Source organism: Amblyomma mixtum, chromosome 1, assembly GCF_055824585.1.
Source record: "Amblyomma mixtum isolate Tamu chromosome 1, ASM5582458v1, whole genome shotgun sequence".
Lineage (NCBI taxonomy): Eukaryota > Metazoa > Arthropoda > Arachnida > Ixodida > Ixodidae > Amblyomma > Amblyomma mixtum.
The window spans coordinates 152617084-152634445 of NC_143012.1; the positions used below are offsets into that span (position 1 = coordinate 152617084).

At 47.8% G+C, this 17362-nt stretch overlaps 1 protein-coding gene across 1 annotated transcript in view; it reads left to right on the plus strand.

The window, feature by feature from the left end:
• Positions 1–17362, plus strand: part of LOC149368002 (uncharacterized) — a 48953-nt gene that overhangs the window by 23211 nt on the left and 8380 nt on the right. The window contains exon 9 of the mRNA XM_089575512.1: positions 10966–11011. Coding sequence (XP_089431638.1) covers positions 10966–11011 — 46 coding nt within the window. The remainder of the gene's footprint in view (positions 1–10965; positions 11012–17362) is intronic.

Below are 17362 nucleotides of genomic sequence, written 5' to 3' on the forward strand. Positions count from 1 at the left end.
CTGTTTCTTGTGTGTATTCCATTAACGTCAATCTTGTGACTCAAGTATTGTACTTAAGAGACTCCAAACTGACACTTTGGACTTGTTGAGGTGAAAGTTTGGCTTTGCAAGTCGCTGCAGCACTATTGCTAGTCTGTCTCGGTGTTCTACGTCTGTTGCACCACTCGCAAGAATCATTTACAAAGAAGCCGTCAAGCTTCCTTTTCGCGCTGCTAGCAAGCAGCGGCATAGAGGTTGTCTTCGTAGCTAACTTTCGGCAGCATAGCGCCGAACATGGACGTAGCTTCCCTTCGATGGACGAGTAAAAATGGTGTCATCTTCCTGGTCTCCTGCAACTGCGGTGTTATATGCGAAAACGACATAATGAAAGATGGCATCCCACGTCTTCTGTGCTGTGTCAAACATACAGGGCGAGGAAGCCAGCGATCGCTTTGCATAAGCATTACTTTAACACATTAGTTTGTGGGTGATACGCAGCCGTAGACTGATTGTTTGCTTCGTTGTACGTCAGGATTGCTTGGGCGAACACAGCCCAAAAGACGCGGGTTCGATCCCGGCCGCGGCGGCTAGAATTTCTTTGGAGGAGAAATTCTAGAGGACCGTGTACTGTGCGATGTCAGTGCACGTTAAAGAACCCCAGGTGGTCGAAATTTCCGGAGCCCTCCACTACGGCGTCTCTCATAGCCTTAGTCGCTTTGGGACGTTAAACCCCATAAACCAAACCAAACCAAACCTGTCCGCGATGCGAACTCCATATTTTCAACAAATTGGCAACTGCCATGGGGCAAGCCTTCCACTGCGGTTTAACAGGCCAAGTGCGGCTGCTGATACAAGTTTACTTGATATCAGACATTGGCGTGGATAAGGGTCCAAGTGGTTTCATACCGATCTGCTGGAAACGTCCACTTGGTAATTGAATTGTCTATGTGAAGTTCCGCAGGCTTGCGGTGTTTTGTGGCATTAACAGCCATGACAATTCTAATATTGTGCGGACTCAGCGGACAGTCGTGGCCCGTTAGATTTGTCGTGAACTCGGCAGAGGGCACTAGCAAAACCGAGGTGGCCAGGTATTGGCTCTGCGTTTGAAGTCTGTAGAATTGTGCCCGAAGGTTCGCGATGAGGACAAGAAGGCAAGTAGTCTCTTGCTACCGAAGTTTTTCTTCACAAGGACGCCGTTGTGAAGACAAAATAAGGCTAATTCACGCTTGGAAGCTATGGGGCGTGATTATGAGGACTCCCCTGCCAAGTACGGACGCTGCAGCTCAAGGTCTCAGAGTTTCAGTCGCGCAAAGGCGCTGGCGCTTACCGGCCCCAAAAAAGGTTTCCTCATCGTTCTTTTCCTGCGGCTTGTCGACTGGGCATCGCGGTAGAAAGTCTGCATCGGTGTGCACGCGTGCAGTCTTATAGATGACGGTGATGTCGAACTCCTCGAAGTGCAAGCTCCATCGGGCGACGCACCCGGAGAAGTCCTTCAAATTTACAAGCCAGCAGACTGTGTGGTGATCACTGACAACCTTTTTAGTCGTACGTACTGGTGCGGACGAGTTTATGGTGTAGCCCAGATGATGGTGCGCAACTCTTTCGCGGTAGTCGAATATTTATCCTCCGTTTTTGACACGCAACGGCCATCGTACTGTCAATTTCTCCCGCCCATCACTTTTTATAAGGACGACGCCACCTAGGCCTACGATGCTTGCGTCGGTATCGATTTCAGTCCCTGTGTTCTCATCAAAGTGCCCGAGGACAGGAGGAGACTACATATTACGCTAAAGTGCATTGAAGGCATCCGCTTGTGACGTTTGCCGTTCCATTGACTCGTCTCGTTTAGTGAGGTGTTGGAGGTGGGCTGCGCTGAGTGCTAGCGCAGGATGGCAGGAGCTGGAGCTTCAGGCACGGTCATGGATGGTGCAGGAGCTCGCACCTTTTGTCATTCGTATTTAGCAGGAGCCCAAAACCGGAATCAACGCGTTGTAAACGACGGATAGATCGACTTCACTGGTCTCAGGTCATCCGCTGCCAAACGCAGAGGGCTGCCATCACGACTTATTGGCGGTATCCGACAAAAAAAAAGATTCGCTGTGGCTTAGCTTGGTTAAGCCCAGTAATTGCGAAAGCAATATCCGTACCTACGCCATGGTACAGCTGGTAGTGTAGCTGGTGGTGATGCGTCGGTTATACAATCCAATCCAGTCCAAACCAATCCAATCCAATCCCATCCAATCCAATGCAATCCAATACAATCTAATCAACTGCTATCCAATCCAATCGAATCCAATTCAATTCAATGTAATCTACTCTAATCTAATGTAATCTAATCTAATCCAGTCCAGTCCAGTCCAATTCAGTCCAATCCAATCTAATGTAATCCAATCTAATCCAACTAATGCAATCAAGGTCAAATGAAGGTCAATGGTGGTCACCGCCGCGGCACGATGGTGGTCACCCTGCAAAGTGCAAGTAGTATTGCTTTCGCAATAATACTTCTCCACACCCCCAGATGTCAAGAAGCGGTGACGGCAGCCAGGCTGCCAGGAAGGCATCAAAAGATTTCCAAAAGATATTTTAGTTGACTGACTTGTGCCCACTATTAAGTAAACAATTTGGCGGTGGTGGTAGTAACAAGCGTACTAGTTATCCGTCGTAGAACAGAGCGTCCCACCACTCTCGATCGCGTTCTGTTTAAGGTTAACGAAGAACTTTTGAGTTAAGATGTGGTTATTGTCTACGACAACCTCGAACAACGTAAGGTTATCGTCTACGACAACCTCGAACAACGTAAAGCCAAATCCGCAAGGCTAAAAGCATTTGAAATAAATCTTGCAGCATCTCTCCTAAAACAATGTGATTAAGCCGCGTACCGGCGGCTTTGAGCATGGACCGCTAAACATAACAAGCTTTCTGGTAGTGTCGTCGAAATCTACACTAACTACGGGCAGACCCCTCAGTGACTCAGCGTGCACAGAGCTGTGCTAAAAAAAAACAGGACAAATATCACTGTGCAACGCGAGATTCAGCAACATTTGTTGAGCTATGTTCATATAATGACTTACTAAGGCAGCAGATTTTAGACAGGCATGCGTATGTGCATAGTTATAGAGCACTCTCTATAGTTACCCACACATACTCGTTCAAAGAGAGGACTGAGTCGGGCTGGTTGGTTCATGCATGGTACGACGAAACAGCGCTGACGGACGGGGTGGAAGAAGAGGCAGACACATGCGCCGAACTAACAACCAAATGGTTTATTGCGAAAGAGGAGCGCAATATAAAGCACAGAAAGGAAGCAAATGCGGGACGAACATGACATTACATACATACGGGAAATCATCACTGATTAAGAAAAGCGATCTGCTGTGGGAATAGAGCCACCGATGGTTGGCTTACACATTAGTTGCCTAAAACGTGAATGTGAAATGCCTGCGATATCAGGCGCGAGGTGTGATCTCTATACTTGGCGATGATAGTGGTTCGGTTCGGAAACGCCTCACATTCATTGCAATTTGTGGAATCAATGACAATATTATTTCGGCATGACTGGTTTTTCAACATCTTTCGCGTGTTCGCGTAGCCATTCATTGACGCACCGTCCCGTCTCCCCGATGTAAAAAGGGCCCCATGACAGTGGGACCACAGCAACAGTTGACAAATTTGTTTCGGTGTTTCTTCTGACACCCTTTCTCGAAAGTGCAAGAGCAGGCAGTTCAGCTTTGTGAGCGTGCTGGCCTTTCAAGACGGGCCTCTTCTGTCAAGGCGTCGAAGGCATCTAGCCTAACCATCTTCTTCAGCGCCAAGACGCATAAAGTAAGCTGGCCATTCCATGTCATTGTGTAAGAACGAGGAACGTGGCAGTAGTACGAGGTGGCGGTGTTCCTGCAGAAGTGTCTGTCGCACCTTGGGGTTGAAGATCTTTTCCTCATCAGAAAGCCTGAGATCGTTTCAGAATTACTTCAAAACGACTGTCCTGCCCACAGTAGCGCGTTTTCGGTAGATGTCAAGGACTTCATTTCATTTCATTTATTTTACCCTCAGGGCTTTCGCATTACAGAGGGGGTGGGACAGTGAAGAAAACAATACATAGATCAAAAACAGGGCTATATATACGAACAATATTGAAAGATCCTAGAGACATAGGACGAAAACATTGAGAACAAAAGTACAGGAGTAAAAATAAATAAATAAAAGGATTACAAAAAAAAGAAACCTTATGTAGTCTATATATGAGTAAACAACATATCACAATTGGTCTGATTCTAACAGTGCGAGTAATTTGCTTTTAAAACGCGCAGTGTCGCTAACACAGGTGGCTGTGGGTGAAAGATTATTCCAGTCACGACATGTTTTAGGGAGGAAGGAATTAGAGCAGGTCACTGTGCGGCAGTGTGGATGGAACAGCTACTTTTTGATTGTGGTCTATGCGAGGCGAGATGAAAGATGGTGCCTTTACACAGATGGCTTTCAGGCAAGGATTGTGATAGTAAATTTTATGGAAGAGGCAAATGCGTGATAGCTTACGGCGAGTGGAGAGTAAGGGGAGTTTAAGATTAGATTTCATTTTTGTTACACTGGCAGTGCGATGGTAGTTTCCAACGATGAAACGGACGCTTCGATTCTGCACGGCCTCGAGTTCATTTGTTATTTTGATGGTGTCAGGATCCCAAATTGAACATGCGTACTCTAGTTTCGGACGAATGAGTGTAGTATATAATAGCATTTTCAATGAAGGTGGAGAGGATGAAAAATTCCTGCGGACGTACCCTAGCATGCGGTTAGCCTTTGAAGTAATGAACCTGATATGAGGTTTCCAAGAAAGGTTAGAACAAACATTAACGCCAAGATACTTGTAAGACGAGACTGGATTCAGCTGAGTGTCGTTAATAAAATAATCTGGGCTCGTTTGCTGGTTACGGGTTACGCGCATGCATTTGCATTTAGATATGTTTAATTCCATTTTCCACGATTGACACCAGTCATAAGTTTTATTTAAGTCTGTCTGTAGCTGAATAATATCATCAGTGTTATTAATTACTCTGTAAATTACGCAGTCGTCAGCAAACAAGCACATGTTAGATGAAATCTTTAAAGGTAAGTCATTGATGTATATTAGAAATAATAACGGGCCAAGAACCGACCCCTGGGGCACACCTGAATGTACTGGCACTGGTGATGAGTCGTGGTTATTGGCGAAGACGAACTGAGTACGGTTACTAAGAAAGGCACGAATCCAATTAAGTACATTAGGGTCAATGTTAAGTTGGCTCAGTTTTAAAAGTAAAAGAGAATGACTGACTTTATCGAAGGCTTTTGAAAAATCTAAGAATAAGCAATCAGTAATGAGTCCAGAGTCTAAAGAAACATGCAAGTCGTTAGTGAAAATCATTAACTGCGTTTCACACGAGAAGAATTTGCGAAAACCATGCTGTTTCGGAGTAAAGAACTGGTTTGATTCTAGGAAATTAACAAGATGACTAAATATGATGTGCTCTAGAACTTTACATGGAACGGAAGTAAGTGAGATGGGACGATAATTACGTGGATCTTGCGTTTCCCCTGATTTGTGCACTGGGATTACTTTGCCGGTGAGCCAGTCATTAGGAAGGGTGTGATGGTTTAAAGACTGCGAAAAAATACAATGTAGAATAATGGAAGAATATTCTACGGTATTTTTCAAGAATTTAGTACTGAGACCATCGATACCACAAGAGGATGACGTTTTAAGTTGGTTAATAATGCCACGAATTCCTTCTGAGGAGATGACGATGGGATCCATTGGTAGAAAGTGATATTCTATGAGCGAAGGTAGGACGGAAGTGTCGGTGGGGCTAGAGAAGGCTTTGATAAAAGTGCTATTGAGAAGCGATGCGCACAGGTGGTCAGGAACTGGATCCCCATCCGGGGTAAATAGTTGTATGGTGGTATTTCCTTTGCCTTTCACTGTGTTCCAAAACTGCTTCGGGTCATTGCTTAGCATAGCTGGAAGAGTCTGATTAAAGAAGGTAAATTTGGTTGATTTTAATGCCTTTGAATAAGCGACTGCAGCGGCTTTATACGCGGACCACCTGACAGCAGTGTGTGTGAAGCGAGCTGTCCTGAAAAGTCTTTTTTTCTTATTGGAAAGCCTATTAAGATACCTGTTGTACCAGGGTGCAGCACTGTTGCTATATACCTTTTTGATTGGTATGTATTTATTTACGAGGTCAGAAACTTTAGATTTGAAGATCTCCCAGTTACGATGTACGCTACGGTCGAGATAAACACTCAAACATTCATCTAAAAATAAAGACATATTGTTATTAATAGCCTGGAAGTCAGCCTTGCTGTAATCTCTGATGTATTTGAACTGCTTACGTGAGCGGGATAGGGGTAGAGAGAGGTTGAAGTTGACTATCATGTGATCGCTTAACCCAGGCAAATGAATGATAGAAGACACGATGTCTGGAGATGATGTGAGGATGTGATCAAGAAGGGATGAGGCAGTGGCAGTGACACGTGTGGGGAGCTCAATAAGTTGCGATAATCCGAAATCGGAACATATGTGAAGGAAGTGGTTAGAATTGGAACACGAAGAAAGAAAGACTGGACTATCATGATTCCACTCAATGTCTGGGAAGTTGAAATCTCCTAAAAGAAAAATGCTCACATCCGGAAAGCGCACAGAAATTGTATTGAGGCAGTCGTGTAAATCTTCACAGAAACTAATGGGGCTTGACGGTGGTCGATAGCAGACACCAATAACAATTTTCTTAAAACGGAAAGTTATACAGCACCACACAATTTCTAAACTAGTCACTACGGAAACACGAAAGCATTCAATTCGGTCGTTGACAGCAAGTAAAACACCACCACCTTGCCTTTCATATCTGTCACATCGAAATATGTTGTAACTTTTTTCACAAAAAAATAGTTCACTGTTGGACACGTTATCAGACAGCCATGTCTCTGTTAAGGCAATAATATCAGCGCTACAATCATTTATCAATGCACACAAGTCATCTCTTTTGGGCAAAAGACTTCGTATGTTAGTAAAAACCACACTCAGACCAATGTTCTCAATGGCAGTACCACCACCCCTGGCGGGCCCCTACGTTCCAGTACCCGCTAGAGTTCGACCAGAGCGAAGGGAGCTAGGAGACTGAATGGGTTCACTGTTTAGAGCAGGTCCAATTTCAAACACTAGGTCAGTTTCCGCATTATATCCATAGCATTTGCCATTGGCAATTAGTTTGTTGTGCCTTAAATTGACTTTTAAATCAAACTCTTTCGCATAGTCAATTAGCCGCTTTCTCGCCTTACGTGTCGCCGCAGAAAAATCTTCACTCATAGATACTTCCTTTTCCTTCAGCATCGATCGCTTTGAGTGCACCTGCACCTTGGTTTTATGCGCGGCGAATTTTACTATCACGGGCCTGGTTTTGTTCTCGTCGATTCTACCGATTCTGTGTGCACGAGCAATGCAGTCACTCGTTAAAGAGAGTTCTAATGTTTCAGCAATTAGGTTAAGAACTTTTTCTTCACATTGCTCGTTAGTCTCGGTAGAGCTATCATCAAATCCATAAAAGATAAGGTTGTCACGCCGTGAGCGGTCCTCGCTATCATCTAAACGAGCACGCAAAGCATGTGTTTCCGTTTGCACAAGTTCAAGTGCTTTACGTGTATCGCAAAGATCCCGTTGCAAGTTTTCAAAACCAGTCGCTACGTTTTCTACAGCTTCGAGACGCTTTCTGATATCGGCAATATCGCGTGTTGCCGCCTGTTGGCCTCGCTTCAACTCGGATAAGTCGTCAGACATTGTAGCCTGGGCTGCTTCTATGCGAATGGACCTTTGACGTATGTCATCCAGGATTTTCGAAATTTCCGGGAGCGAAGCATTTCCAGGACCAGGGTTACTTTCTATATCACCACATATCAACAAAAGAAGAACACTGAAGGGTTGCAGCACTGCTTCTGGGCGTGGAAGCACAACTAAACACCGGTCATCAGATTTAAAACATTCATAAGGAAGTTGACTGACCTGCACAAGGAACAGAGGCCAGCGTGAGGCCATTGCTGCTGCGGTGCTTCCACGCCCACTGACAACGATGCTCGGGTTGCTCGGTTTTGTTGCCGACGTCAGCGCCGCACTTGTCGTTGTCGATGTTCCTCCGGATGCCTTGTTTGCAGCGAAGTCTCCCAGCGCCACCACTTGATTCAAGCAGACGACGCAACTTGGCAACGAAGAGTTGAAGGCTAGCGCGTCAGGATTGTTGGGAAACAGATCCAAGGACGGGTCTGCGACGACGCTCCCGCAGGCCGGAGCCGATGAAGGGCCATACCGGCAGGGGTCCAAGAAAGCGCCGAGAAACTGCACAAGGAACAGAGGCCAGCGTGAGGCCATTGCTGCTGCGGTGCTTCCACGCCCACTGACAACGATGCTCGGGTTGCTCGGTTTTGTTGCCGACGTCAGCGCCGCACTTGTCGTTGTCGATGTTCCTCCGGATGCCTTGTTTGCAGCGAAGTCTCCCAGCGCCACCACTTGATTCAAGCAGACGACGCAACTTGGCAACGAAGATTTGAAGGCTAGCACGTCAGGATTGTTGGGAAACAGATCCAAGGACGGGTCTGCGACGACGTTCCCGCAGGCCGGAGCCGATGAAGGGCCATACCGGCAGGGGTCCAAGAAAGCGCCGAGAAACTGCACAAGGAACAGAGGCCAGCGTGAGGCCATTGCTGCTGCGGTGCTTCCACGCCCACTACTCCCTCCCACTAAGCTCGATGATCGCAGAAATCAGCAGTTGCACTACTGTACTACTCCCTCCCACAAAGCTCGATGATCGCAGAAATCAGCAGTTGCATTGATCGTTACGAAGTCACGTAGTTCCCGAACTTTAGTGGTATGAATGTCAGCATGTTCCTAGAAATGCTCCATAAACAAGGTGTTTGCATGGGATCCAGCCTCGCTCCCGTTATCAGTGACCCTTTCTTATCTCCGTGCAATAGAAGACTTCAAGCCAAGCATGACGGAACCGTTGTTAAGGTTATGCGTTATGTTGATAAATTTTTAGTTTTTTATCGCAAAGGTGCGCCCAACAAACTGTTGGTCAGATTTTTTATGTGTTCAATATTAAACTTCACAACCTACAATTGAGCACAGATCTACCTACTAACAACAAACTAAGGTTTTTAGATCTGGAACTTGCGCAGTCGTGCGACCATGTCTGTTAGATGTACTCCACGCGCTCCCGGAAGAGCCTTCTCCCCTCCCGGTCGGCCCACTCTAAGAAGCGCGGAATAGAAAAACATGCATGAAACCGCTCCGTTTAGACCATGTGTACACAAAACCCAAGCCAGCTTTAACGCGCAGGTTACTAGGCTTACCTCTGCAGCCTACCCGACGAAGATCTTATCTAGCGTAGCAGAGTCGATACTAGCAGAATGCAGCATTCAGAAGGTCACGCGCAGACTAGACAATAAGCACATCACGTGTATTCCGTATGTTCACAAAGTATCGCATAGCCTGAAAAGGGTTGTGAACAAAGCCGGCGTGAAGCTCCTTTTCTCTGCCGGGAACAATTTGGGAGGCCTGTGCAATAAAGTGAACCAGGAAAGTGGTAAGCAAGCGTGTCAGAAGAACACCGAAACAAATTTGTCAGCTGTTGCTTTGGTGTAGTCTTCAAGGTCCCACTGTCATGCGGCCGTTTTTACATCGTGGAGACGGGACGGTGCGTCAATGAACTGCAACGCGAACACGCGAAAGATATTGAAAACCAGTCACGCCGAAATAACATTCCTATTCATTCCGCAGATTGCAATGAATGTGAGGCGTTTCTGAACCGAACCACTATCATCGCCAAGTATAGAGATCACAGCTCGCGCATAATATAGGAGGCTTTTCACATTAGCGTATTACGCAATTCACGTTTGTCAGCCATCAGTGACTCTATTCCCACAGGAGCTCGCCTTTCTTAATCAGTGATGAATTCCCGTATGTATGTCATGCCATGTTCGTCCCGCATTTGCTTCCCTTCCGTGGTTTATATTGCACCCCCCCCCCCTCTTTCGCAATGAACAATTTTGTTGTTAGTTCAGTGCATGTGTCTGTCTCTTCTTCTTGCGTTCCGTCCGTCAGCGCTGTTTTGTCGTACCATTCAACACACTCGTTCTTCGCCTAGCAGACCTCTCCAGTTCGCTACTCCTTGCGCACGGCGGCACCGCCGTAAAAGCGCACCTCCGGTGGCGTGCTTTTTAGCAGCCAGCAAAAACGCATTGTGCCACATTTCTCCGCTGTCGCCGCACTCTCAACGCTCCTCCTACTGCAACCACCCTATGGGTTCCTCTCGTTTCAACAGCTCTCCGTTTGCGCACTCCTCCGCTTTCTCCATTCCTCCTCTTTACACAACGCCCATCTTCTGCATTATTCCCGTGGCAACCGCTCTCCAGTTGCACCGCCCTCGCCATACCTTCCTCGTTACACGGTAGCCACCCTCCAGGATCTTCAAGTGGCAACCCCTCTCCGGTTGGGTATTCCTCTCCTCACGCCACCTCCTGTTCATTCCACGATAAGCGCCCTCCTGGCTTACCCCAAGGAGCCCCCTCCTTCCGCGGTGGCCCTCCTCTTCCTCGGGCCACGATAACCACCATCTGCGTTCTTGTGGCAACCACTCTTCGGTTGCGCATTCCTCCTATCCCGCCATATTTTTACGTGACGGCAAGCCGATGAAGACGGAACATGAAGAATGGTGATGACATGAATGGTGGTGACGGCCTGACACCACTGCACAGTTCGTCGTCTTCTAGTCCACCACACGACCCGGTGCCACCGAGCGATCGTCCCGATCGCGAGCAAGAATGGTACAAGCGATGAAACACAGCCCATGGCGATGGGTGTGATAGAAGGGGTGAAGAGAGAAGATAAGGGCTTTCCATCACGATGAGAGGTGAGCAGACCATGAGCGGATGAAGCCAGGTCCAAGGAGACTGAAGAGCCACCAGTCACCGGAAGGCAACGGCGATGCCCGTGGACGCAGCCAACGCCAGAGCTGGGATGCTGTGTTCTCATGGGTGGGTGGATTGTCAGTGGGGTCTCAGGTCAGTGGCGGCGGTCTTGGAGCAGTGGCGGTGGTCTTGGATGAGTGGCGGCGTAGGTTGTCGTGTCTTCTCGGTTCTTATGTGTGGGCGATCAATAGGGTATCACATCAGTGGCGGCGGTCTTGGATCAATGTGGTCGTAGAATTGTCGTCGCGTCTTCAGGCGGAAGAGACGGCGGCGTCGGTTCATAACTGGCAGGCTGGGGCAATGCCGGGAGGTGCGAAATCACGAGCACTCAACAGAAGACATCGGCGGACAGCGTGGCTCTGGAGCTCCGGGACCGGGATAGTGAAGGTACTCCGTACCTCACACCAAATGTTACCTGACGGAAAGCCGACGAAGGTGGAACATGAAGGATGGTGATGACGTTACTTTAATGGCGGTCACGGCCTGGCACAGGCGCTCCCACTGGTGCCACTGCACAGTTTGTCGTCTTCTAGTCCACCACAATATCCTCCTTCTTCTAGAATAACCTCCTCTCCCACCCCTACTGAAAAATCCGGTATGAATTTTAAACCGGAATCGCATACCGGGTTATTGTACAGGATTTGCGATACCGGATTACCGGAGTATCCTGCATAAAACCGGACAGTCCTGTATTATACAGGATACTTCGGTATCGCAAATCCTGTACAATAACCCGGTATGCGGTTCCAGTTTAAAATTCATACCGGATTACAGGACTGTCCTGTATGATACAGGACAGTCCTGTATTGTACAGGCTAGCCCCGTAATATACAGGAGGGCCCTGTATCACATGACAAAGGCAGGAATAAAATGCTTCAAATATATCCCACTTGGACTAAATCTACACAAAAACTGGGGCAATTCTCCAACAAGTACCATAAGTGTACATGCCAAATGCTGCAATATACAGAGCCTCAGAAACTGGTAATCTGAGATTATCAGCGACTCACATTGCAGTCGATGTGCAATTGTGTTATTTGCTCCCAGCTTTCACCAAGTATTGGTAGCTTGGTGAGTATTATAATGCATCAAAAACTCCAAAAGATGTTTATTTTTTGCGCATGTCTGGAACCAGCTCACTGAGGTAATAATTTAACTCTTTGCGACGATCTACCGGCGCTGGGGTCTCTACAGGGTGCTGGCCAATGGAGTAGTCAAAAGCACCTGCAGAAAAGAAAATATGATTGCTAGTACATAATGCCCCCAGCTGATCATTTAATTGGGCACTGACACACAACATAATGTATTGAGCACTGTGACATGCAACTTACGGCCACTGGCTTGTAGCTTTTCAGGGGTCATTGGCTTTCTGCCCACTGTGGAGGCTTCTGACTTCAGGTACCGATGGCAAGCTTGTCCTAGCTGTCACGCTCCTTTCCAGGAGTTGTGGAGTCGTCCAAAGGCTGCGTCCTTGCAGCAACGCGAATCTTTGGGAGCCACCGTAACTGCTGCCCACTTTGCCGAAGGAATGAAAATTCCATTCCAGAGGTGGACCTGTATGCAATAATTACAAATGCATACCCCTGTAACACAAACGGGTATCTGAATTGCGGGCCCTCGAGGGCCCAGACAAGCCAAAGACAAGCCAGGCGTCTCATGACGCTTGGCCCTGAGCATTGGCAGTGCTCAGTATCGTGAATGCACTTCACGCCTTTCGTATTTGAATCAATAATATATTGCAAATCTGCGTCGTAACATTGTTCGTGTGTAAACAGGTTGATCGGACGATTCCAATGCTTGCGTGGTCATCCTCCATTATTTACGGCACATACCGCAGCATCGATGCGATGCGTGATGTTCAAGGTCTTGAGCCGCTCCCCCTCAGGACGCTCATCGCCGATTGCTCTCGGACGTATGCACCAAATGCCTCTGTAAAGAAAGAATACAAACCATAAAACTAATTTTAGTCGTGTTATCATGAAGGACAAGCAATTTCGGTACGTAGCTGAAATAAAATTTTGCGCTATTTCGTCCCTCTACGCTGTGCAGTCCACAAATTGCTAGTTAAAAAGACACTGGACAGTTAGAACGTTTCTGTTGACGCCGAGCATATAACCGAGACGGAGGCAGTACTTAAAGAACAGAGTGATTTGAAATGCGTTCTTAAGGCTGGTTCACATGCAAGCGACTGAGCGCTTGAGCGGCGCGACGCAGCGAAAATTTCCAACTTGTTGAAACCTCGCCGCTCGTCGCAGCGACGACTCAAAACAGGTTTTTCCGTCGCGGCGGCAGTATTCGCTAGCATATTCGCTTGCATGTGAAACAGGCTTTACGCCCTAGCAGCACGACGTCGCCGTCATAAAATCCGCCTTCACCGCCGTGGCCGCCACCGGTCAAATGTCAGTAAATGTCACTGTTCACCACTCACGTCTTTCGGAGCGAAGTCATTCATCACTGAGAGAAGGACGATAGGGTTCCACCATATTTGCAATGAACGTACGCATGGAAGGCGATGTCATCTTTGATCATGAATTGATCAAGGCAACACGACAAAAGGCGCAAAAAATTGTATAACACAAATTCAACGCCGACGAGCAAGTGCCAGCGTGTTTTCGCAGCTTCCTTCATCGCCTCACACTCAACCCAATCGCAGGAGAGAAGAAAAACCTGTTCCAAAGCAACGCAGGAAAGTCCGAGCAGCACTTTTGCATGAAGTCACCGTGCAGTGACCGGGCACAGTGAACAGGCAGAATCGCAACCTCCTCGCCACTTCATGGAAGCATAGCGGGGAGCGTGGTCGGGAGGGCGGCTTAAAATGTTCGGTCGTGGGTTGTAGAGTGAACGCCTCCGGGCCATTTCGGGGAACGGCACTGGGAGGGACAGGACAGACACAAAGCAGCCCAAGGGGAAGGACCAAAGGCTGACAGAAAAAACCAGGGATGAGCAGGTTTTTTTGTTGCGACCGGACCCAGGAAAAGCAGAGAAGGCGGTGGTGAGTGAAAAGAAAAAAAGCTTGAAAAAAAATTGCGCAATGACGGGTTACTCGTGTGAGGTTTCTACAGGCGGTTTTGGTTTTTATTTTGTTCTCTCGAGCGCTGTATCTTTTAGCTAACCCGAAGCGTCACCCTATAGGGAACACCCTAGGCTGCCGGCTCCGTTGAATTAACCTTTTCTTGTTCGTCGATAAAAATGCTCTGGGCGATTTGTGATTAATGTGTCTTCCTGATAGAGTGAAGGGTGGGGCTGCTCGCGATGGCACTTGGACAAGTTGCGTTATCAATGGGCGATCACTTGACGAAGAAGTGCAAAGAATTCCTGCACGAAAACCAAGAATTTTCTTTCTTCATGATGCGTCGCTACAGACTGCTGCTAGCGAACATTAAGAAAGCTGCTGCAATGAACGCGACAGTAACAAACCTTTTGGAGCCTCTCGCGCAGTCGCCGGAGGCTCGCCATGTTTATCAACCAGTCGTGAAGTCCATGCGCCACATGTTGCATGGAGTGACGAAAGCGCTTGTAGTGCAGGCGTAATTGAAGTGCATTGACAAAGCAAGAAACCTTATGCTGTCAGCTTTCTCCGCGGCGACCGTAGCACACCCGAAAAAAAATGCAATGCGATAAACGCAAAAGACGCACGAACAAATCTCAGAAGCGGGTTCGTTTTTTATTACAGCGTTCAAAGAGCAGCTCTTCATCAGAGCGAAACATGCAAGGTCTTGCTATTTGGGTGCGCTTAACCCTTTTACCTCTGATGTAGGATATGCAGGCAAGCTAAATGTGAGACTGTGAACTTTGCACGTGTACAACTAATGTAAGTACGTGGGACTGTCGATAGGTGTTACCCGGCAACTCGCTAATGGCGCATGACGGTTCTGCACTGTGAAACCCAGAGTAATCTGCTCAGGACTTACGAAGGCTGCTGGCGGATATACACTAGCCGTTTGCCCGCACACAGCCGCCCTGGCTTTTTCAGGGTGCTGCACGGGAAGCCAATATGGCGGTTGCCCGCAATTCACCTTCATGCAGCCCCCGTCTTTCATGCACAAGCTGCATGTTTTGCCACTGCGCACTCAAGCTTAGCCCTTTTCTTAGCCCTTTCAACAAAACCGTGTATGTGTTGATTATCGCACTTATGCGCACGCTGCCCCCCCCCCCGCCTCTCCCTAAAAAATATCTGCTGCCGTACAACAGTCCATCTGCAGACCAAGCACCAAAACCACGCAGCACATATCGCTCTGAATACAGGCTGGTCTGTCCGGTTTGAGCTCCGTACCGGACTGGTCTGTCCGGTTTGAGCTTCGAACCTGGAATGGACTGTCCCGTATGAGCTCCGTACCGGAGCGGTCTGTCCGGTTTGGGATCGATACTGGACCGGTATGAACCGGTATAGCCATCAAACCGGACAGGTCTCACCGGTATGATAGTGATACCGGACCGGTGTGAAACCGATATGTTCCGGTAAAATCCGGTTTGCCGCGATACCGGATTTTTCAATACGGACCTTCCACTGGAACCACCTGCCGGATTTTTTGCATTTCAACCACTCTCCGAATCGGCATTCCTCCACTCTCGCCATATTTTCCTCCTTCCACAGTAACAATTCTCTTCCGCCTACCTGGGGCTACTATACCTCGGATTGCACGGAGTAGTACTAATACTACTATTACTACTACCACAAAGATGGTAAAACCAGGAAACGACACTGACAAATGTCACTTCGACAAGAATATGAAATACACTATCCTTCATTCCTTGCTACGCGTTCTGCGGTCTGCACATGTTCAGTGGCTACCAAAGTTTCACCTGTCTCCCGAAACGACTATGATGCTCAAAGCTGCGACAAAACGGCACAAAATTACGAGGTGACCATCAAAGATGCTGCGAATTTCGCAGCTACCTGGTAGCCTAACCCTCCCTATATGCTTCTCATTAATGAGGCGGAGTTCACCATAGAGCTACGGTTGAATCCAGAACACCTTTGAGATTAGTCGCAAAACGACACGAAAGGCAGAATTGACTGCCTTCAAACTGACGCTCAAGCGCCACAGTGACACTACCATATTCGCAAGCGCGCATTTCATGATCCATGTGCCGTTGGCCCATACTCTGGGCATCACTAGCCCCCGTTCAACGATCATCTCGCCGTTGGCGCTTTCTTTTTTACTCACGGGCGCTTCACTCGGGATCGTAACGTAGTAATAGCCTCCACTCGCGGTCGCGGTGACATCATTCGGGTGGTCACTTGAGCGACTCATCTTCTGAGCCACCATAGCGACGCGGCGCTCACGAGTCACTTAGCTCTGGTGCACATGGCACGTGCTGACGCAGTTGCTCAAGATCACGCGCTCACGGCGCTATATGGCCGGCTTCATTTTTTCCGCACAACGAAGAAGTTGCACGTGTGGCTTCGCAATAAGATTTGGCCTTTTAAAAGGTCATGTTTCTGGAAGTTGTTGAAGAGAGATTTGCCACCTTCATTAATTGAGCCACCTAAGTCGCGCGGACCAACGGGTCGCGCCTCAGAAGGCGTGTCTCGATTACCGTTAATTGCGACGGCGCCCTCGGCAGTACTGAGTGTCAAGAAATTACTCCTACTTTTCGTCGACTACAAATATTATTACATCCATCAGCTAGATTGCGCTCACTTGCGGACAACGACCTATGATCCCAATTATCTCCTGTTAGCACTGGCCTGCGCCAGCCGAGCCATCATGCCTCACAAAATTTCCTAATCTTCTCTTCCTCACCTGACTCTCTGCCGCCCTTGGTCTGGAATTCAATCTTACCGCAACAGACTATCGTACCTCTCTTCTCAACTGTGCAAAACCCACTGAACCGAATATCCTGCCCGCGGGTTCATAACTGACTCAACTTTCTTCTGTAATTATGGTTGCTGACATGTTTCCTGCGATCATCAATACGTAACAATATCATCAAAGTACGTCCACTCCAGAGCCAAAGCGTCTCCTATATCTATGCAATTAATCCTGTCCTGTACCAGCTACGGTCACCTTATACCTGCAGATTTCCTAGTCTCATCCGCCTCACTTACTTTCGCCGTCCCTTGCTAGGCTTGCGTTCTCATGGAATCCATTCCGTACCCTAAGAGCATTTCCGATACCTTGTTTTCACATTACATGTCGTGATCATGGCCACTTTTTTCATTTCAAATAGCATATAATTAGCCCGTGTTTATTCTGTAACCCATTCTACTGTCTTCCTGTCTCCTAAGGTTGCACCAGACATTTCCTCTCCATAACTCGCTGCACTCTTCTAAGCCTGATTTCAATCTTTTCCGTTAGCAACCACGTATCTGCCCTCTAGTTACGCACTGGAAAGGTGCAACTATTGTATTTCCATACCTGCCTCCAAGGTTTACGTTAGCTCTCGTTGG